The sequence below is a fragment of the Branchiostoma belcheri genome, unplaced genomic scaffold (genome assembly GCF_001625305.1).
Source record: "Branchiostoma belcheri isolate BF01 breed outbred unplaced genomic scaffold, Haploidv18h27 scaffold299, whole genome shotgun sequence".
Classification (NCBI taxonomy): Eukaryota; Metazoa; Chordata; class Leptocardii; order Amphioxiformes; family Branchiostomatidae; genus Branchiostoma; species Branchiostoma belcheri.
The window spans coordinates 4,027-10,629 of NW_017803908.1; the positions used below are offsets into that span (position 1 = coordinate 4,027).

The 6,603-nt window shown below is 45.5% G+C and overlaps 2 protein-coding genes across 2 annotated transcripts in view; both read left to right on the top strand.

Annotated features, from left to right (window-relative positions):
- Window positions 1-237: 237 nt before the first annotated feature.
- LOC109473260 lies at window positions 238-1,912 on the top strand (the record flags this gene model as incomplete). Its single annotated transcript, XM_019773137.1, has 3 exons — window positions 238-528; window positions 968-1,042; window positions 1,579-1,912. Coding segments are annotated over 3 exons (700 nt in total), but the record flags the coding sequence as incomplete, so codon positions are not given.
- A 3,943-nt stretch (window positions 1,913-5,855) lies between these two features.
- LOC109473274 (snaclec agkisacutacin subunit A-like) overlaps window positions 5,856-6,603 on the top strand; it is a 3,343-nt gene continuing 2,595 nt past the window's right edge. The window contains exon 1 of the mRNA XM_019773150.1: window positions 5,856-5,953. The gene's annotated coding sequence lies outside the window, so the exon portion shown is untranslated. The remainder of the gene's footprint in view (window positions 5,954-6,603) is intronic.

Sequence of the window (6,603 nt, forward strand, 5' to 3'; positions counted from 1 at the left end):
AATGGGGATGGTGAGGGCAAAATGACAAAATGGCCGCAACAGAAGTTAATAACCCTTACTGTGTACAAATAGGTAAATATATCAAAGAATGTTTAGACCTTAGAACAAGTAGTATTAGTTGACTCATCTATTGTTTTGTACGTAAGTTAATTTCGTTGTACCCATGTATTTGTCTGTATATCTACATGCAGTCTTAGACCTTACGAAAGTCCCTGTACTTTTGTGGTGTCAATAAAGTTCTCTCTGTATGTTTTCTTCAGCTGATGCAGTCGGTTTGTGGCCATTAAACTCACAGTACGGAGCGTCAGACAAAACGGGAAACGGAAATGACGGGGTAGCAAGAGGAACCCAGTTAGCCCCTGGTCCAAACGGAGACCCTGACGGCGCTTTTCTGTTTTCGGGGACTGCAAATTCTTACATAGACATTCCCAACAACGGCAAGCTGGATGTGCGGTACTCCTACACCATACTGGCCCACATATATCCTACAGGTCAGGCCGGGCCAATCTTCGACTACGTCGGTCAATGGTGGGCAAAGGTCACTATTTGGCGCATGCCCACAGGGCCCAGTCTGAGACCCCTTTGATTGAGTGCAGCCAAACCAACTGAAAACAGCCTTTTTCTTGGTATGAGCGGGTAAATGCTGGCATTTTCCAGCTGGAGAGTTATTTCTATTTCTATTAACTTGAAAAAACTGGCTGTTAGTGTTGTTTTGGCTGCTTGGTAGGCTCTAAAACTAATCCCATCTTCTTGTCTTTTGGTGGTCTTCAGGGGGGTCAGAGGTCATGTTGCCAGTGTTTGCATTTGCCGTGCTATGTATCGCTGGTCAAAAAGTGACATTTTTGGACTAAATGGACAATTTGGAAGTTGGACTACCCTGTCAATATGTGTTTGCAATAGTTGAACACTCAAGTAGGTCATTTTGTTGACAGCTCAGTTCTTAGATGTTTTCCATATATTCCAATAGGGGCTGGAATCGGTGGGCTGTCCCCCGGTGGTCGGTACATTTTTGGCAAACAACTCCACAGAACTTGTTCATGAGGTAAGTTTATAGCCCGGTATCCAGTCTGGTGTGGCCTTGTGGCGTAACGGCAAGGTGTTTGGCCTAAAACTCTAAAGTCCTCTCTGTGAATCCTGCCATGTCTTCTATTCTGTACCCTTTGTCAATGCACTAACTTTATGTAACAGTAGGTACCTGACTTCGGTTGGGGAGGTAAAAGGCGATTTGGAGAGTGGGTTTGGCTAGACTTTGACCCAGTGCCCTGGACAGAGGATTTTAGGCACACTGAACCTACGGCCTCAAAAAGGCAATGAGACTGCCTTTAATAGGTAAAGGCAGTCTCATAGCCTTTTTGTATCCAGTCTATTATAGTTTGCTTATGTATCTTGAGGGCAGGAGCGATGAGGGGAGATACCAACCAACAAGTCAATTCGATACATTTCAATTCGATACATTCACAATCTTCCTTTTACATATGAGTTGTCATGATGCAATGATCTATGTACATGTTTGCTTTTCTTCTCCTCTCTTCACGGTTTAAAATTGCAAAATTATAGCACATTATCTGTCTATTGCAGGACGGTCAGACGAGATGGACATATGTCAGAGGGGGTCAGTGCGAATGTGCTGCAGCAGAACGCTTGGAACTACGTGGGCGGAACCTACAATAGTGCCACAGGGGTTGCAATCCTCTGGAACAACGGTCAAGCGGTCGCACAGGTGCAGGTCGGGGTCCCGTCTGTCGCAACTCAGAACCCGGTCCGGGTGGCGGTGAAGGACGGAGACGATCGGTACTTCGCTGGCCGTATGGCCTGTCTCCAGCTGTACGACTTCGCCATGACTCAAGAACAGATCGCCGCAGCACGGGAGACGTGTTTTCGGAGAGGTTTGTGTTTTAACTATGCATTTTAACTGTACCTGCAGCTGGGCCCGTAGTCGTAGATTCTCGTAATTTATAGGGAAACGCTAAAAAATCCTGCTTTAATTTTCCTACAATACTGTCGTTTTAAAGTTTCACACTAACCTAACACTGCCTAGCCTGGATGCTAGACCCCGACCTTGCCCCGACTCGACATAATACTCCATTCGACTGGGGGAAGCCAGAAACTCCAATCCCAGATTTAGCACCTGGGTATGATAAAAATGTTCCCATATTTTTCGTAACAACTGTTTGGCACCCAGCCTACACAGTCCCCAACGTCAAACCAGTCATTTGTTGCGGGCAGTGCTACGAATGGTTAGAGTCGGAAAGATTACTTTTAACTGTCACACAAAGCCAAGTTTGGCCTTACGAACTCTACTCGAAGTGACCCATGATGGTTGGAGTAGGCTGAGAGCAGGGTCGGCACTTAACCGTACCCCCCACAATGCTCAAAGGTCTATTTTTTATCGAATGGTCAAAGATTTTTTGGCGACGCCTCCGGGGCGGAGCCGTTGGTATAGTGCCTCGAATGAGTTGAAAATATTCTAAGAATTCCACGAATGCATTTTGTCACAAGACAACTCAAGAACGGCTAGATAGATGGGTTTCATACTTGGTGGGTCCGTAGGGCGTGACTACATGTAGAAATGATGATCTTTTTTGGCCCCCTAGTGGCTTCACTTGGTACTGCAGCGGAATTTTTGGTCTTGATATCTCGCGATCTGGAAATGCTAGGGTCATGAATTTTGGACGGTAGGTAGCTCTTGTGCTTGGAAAGAAGTCACGTGAGTTAAGGCCCCCTAGCAGCCTGTTCTGGAAGTGCAAGGCAGTTTGTTAAAAACATATTCAAGAGAGGATAACTAAAAAAACGGTCGACGGCTCGTCATGATTTCTGGTACATGTATGTAGGTAGCTTAAGTGATGCTTGACATTATTTGAGTTACAATTATGCAAATCAGGATCTTATTTACATAATTAATGAAGAAATGTTATAAATCTGCTGTGTTCAATATTAGGGCTATGAAATACTTGGGACATATGTAATTGAGAACGACAAGATCTTTGACAGATATTGATTATGTAAATGAAGACCTGGTTTGCATAATCAATAAAAACTATACAATTTTGTAGTGGTATTGCTGGGAATGTAGTACACATGTACTTGCCACATTTTGAGTTCAGTGAAGTTGAATATCACTAAACAAAATTTATTCAATCAGGTCCTAATTTGCATAATTTATGAGGAAATGCTAGAATAGCCTTATCTCTCAAGTTAAGAACATGTTTATTATCAAATTCTTGTGAGAATGACTGGCTCACATACATAAACAAGCATCTCCATCAACAATAATCAAAGTAGACAACATGATTACCACACATTAAAAGAGAATCACGTCGCTGAGGCGTTTTTTAAAAGCCGCTTTATTCTTCTATTGGTTGGTTATAGGTAAGCCTCGTTTATTTGTGCTATATGTAAGTGTTGTGTGTTCGATGAGCTAGTTTACAGTTCTCAACAGTATTTCTTGAATGGTGTAGGTTCCTTGGATTTCTCGGTGTCGAGACCTCAACTATACGGTATGTGGTTATTTTTTTCCTTTTCTTACATTAGATGCGTTTTCCTGTAGTATGTTTTGCGTACAAATAGTGAAACGTCAAGTTTTCGGAGTTACTTTGCGTCGCAAAATGTAGGACAATGCGTTATGGAAGGTTAAACAAATCCAAATTTCCCGGGGGTGCATGTTCCCGGAACCGCTTTGCTTCGGTCCCAATTGAAAAAAGGGCCCCTGCCGGATAGTCCCCGGGCTGTCTTTTGGCACTTTCGGGCGTGACCCGCACGTGGCCCCGCGGGACACCCTGCGGCTACCTTGCTATTTTTTGGGGCCTGGCGGGGATCCGAGAAAAATTTTATTCTGACTTGAATTCTACCCGGGCCCCGCTGAAAAAAGACGCCGTGACCTCATCGTGAGAACACCGACAGGTACCCCTCCGGTTGCCGGCAGTCCACCGGGACACATTTGTTACGTCACAGACCAGATGAACAGAATATAGGTGTGTACTTCGTAAACCCGGGTAAAATACGTGACGTCACAAATCAAAGAATCACAACAAAGGCGTAAATTCTGCATTACGTATAGGTCAGTACAAGCCATCGTCAGAGAATCTGCCGGGTACCTGCCGGGTGCCTGCCGGAGACCGACCAAAGAGGGTGACAAAATTTGTAACAAAATGCCACTGAATGAAACTTTTAATTTTGACCACGACAGCTGATGCCCGCCCGACTCCTGAGCCCGACCGGGCCGGCCGGGGCTACATCCCCGACGGGCACCGGCGCGATTGAGACCGAATCTTAATTGCTCGCGCTTCGGCGCCTGGCGCCCGTATGCGCCCCTGCGTAGGCGCTTTCGTAGACACATTTGGGGATCAGGCCGGGTGGGGAACACTAGGTGTAAACTTGTTATTAATGTAGTTAGCGATTAGTCGTTCTCACCAACATATTAGATACTAAATGTTGTGGAGTTCGAAAAAAATGCGTGCCAATTTACCGCAAAGTGTTACTGACCGGCTTGCCGTTAAGCGTTGTCGGATAATGTATGATGTTCATGCCACATAACAGTTCTATTGCAATGATGATAACATTAGCTAACTCCAACACAAAATTTGACAGTTAACAAAACACACGTGAAACATATTAACTGTAAGGCACGGTTCACACAAGCAACCTGAACCACCACACATATAACACTTACAAATTGAACGTCCCACAATTCAATTCAAACCAAACGGTCCCGAACACCATTCACATCAACTACATTCTAAAATATATCAGCAACGTTTACAACTAAAATCAATTAAATCTAAAATATATAAACATACAAACGATCATATTACACAAACAAAAAAGGTCTGACGAAGACATGAGACCTCTGAGCTCTAGTTAGATTTAGAGCTCGTGTCTTTTTTAATCTGTCAGTACGTAGTTGTGGCTGTTGGTATGGTCCTGCTAATCTGTAATGGTTACAGACTGGCCAATTTGATACTATCTTACCCCCACCAAGAGGAGCGCTTTAGCTTCGGTCCCAATCGCGCCGGTGCCCGTCGGGGATGTAGCCCCGGCCGGCCCGGTCGGGCTCAGGAATCGGGAGGGCACCGGCTGTCGTGGTCACAAGTTTCCTACAGTGGCATTTTGTTAAAAATTTTGCCACCCTCTTTGGTCGGTCTCCGGCAGGCACCCGGCAGGTACCCGGCAGATTCTCTGACGATGTCTTGTACTGACCTATACGTAATGCAGAATTCACGCTTTTGTTGTGATCATTTGATCTGTAACGTCACACATTTTACCCGAGTTTACGAAGTACACACCTTTATTCTGTTCATCTGGTCTGTGACGTAACAAATGTGTCCCGGTGGACTGCCGGCAACCGGAGGGGTACTTGTCGGTGTTCTCACGGTGATGTCACGGCGTCTATTTGTCAGCGGGGCCCGGGTAGATTTTAAGTCAGAATTAAAGTCTTCTCAGGTCCCCGCCGGGCCCAAAAATAGCCCGGTAGCCGCAAGGTGTCCCGTGGGGCCACGTAGGGGTCACGCCCGAAAGTACCATAAAACAGCCCGGCAACTATCCGGCAGGGCCCTTTTTTTCAATTGGGACCGAAGCATAAGCTTCTACATGTTTCCACGAGAGGCTACACAGGTGGGTTGGTCAGCATGAGGAACAATCTTGTAAATGAACTAACTTCGGAGAAAATCCGGGAGATGGTACGCAAGAAGAGCTTCCACTGTCGGGTGTGTTCAGACCATTTCTAGCCTGGATGCGAAGATTAGATCTGCGTGTTGGTATAGTTTTAGGTACAGGAACAGAACAGTTGCCCTCCTCATGCCTTTGACTCAAATTCTTATTTTTTCAGGCTCGGGGTGCCATTTTCCATTTATGTACAAAGGAAAAACCTACAATTCCTGTACCACCGTCAGCCATAACCGTCCCTGGTGTTCTTTAACTGAGGTCTACCAGCCTGGCAAATGGAAAAACTGTGACGGTAAGTTCTTGATCACGATAAAATGGTTTCGTCCCCGTCTACCATTTGCCTTTCTGGTTCTGTGTGGGACGTGGTCAGAACAATCTGTGCATGCTTCTTCTCTCCATGTAACTTCTTTTTATCCGCACTTAACTTACCTGTTTTGTCCTACATGTACCGATGTATACACCACTTCATTGAGAGAGGGCAGGGTCCCTGAAGTGTGGCGTGATGCCACAGTAATCCCAGTGCCTAAGGAATACCCAGCGGACTTGAACAAGATCCGGCCAATCTCACTGACCGCACAGTTTGCCAAGATCTGTGAGGGTTTTATCAGCACATGGATTTTTTCGGACATCTTCCCAAACGTAGACATAAAGCAGTTTGGTAACATGAAGCGTTGCTCAACGACTCATTGTCTTATAGACCTCCTAAATTTCTTCTATGAGGGAGCTGAGAGGAAAAGCACTGTTGGCACATTAATACTAACTGACTTTTCGAAAGCATTCGATAGAGTCTGTCACACCACTGCCATTAACAAACTTATATCCATGGGCACAAGACCCTCACTGATCCCCTGGCTCTGTAGTTTTGTGTCAAACAGAAGGCAGCGTGTTAGGTATCAGGACTCTATATCGAGCTGGGAAACACTAACGTGTGGAGTGGCCCAA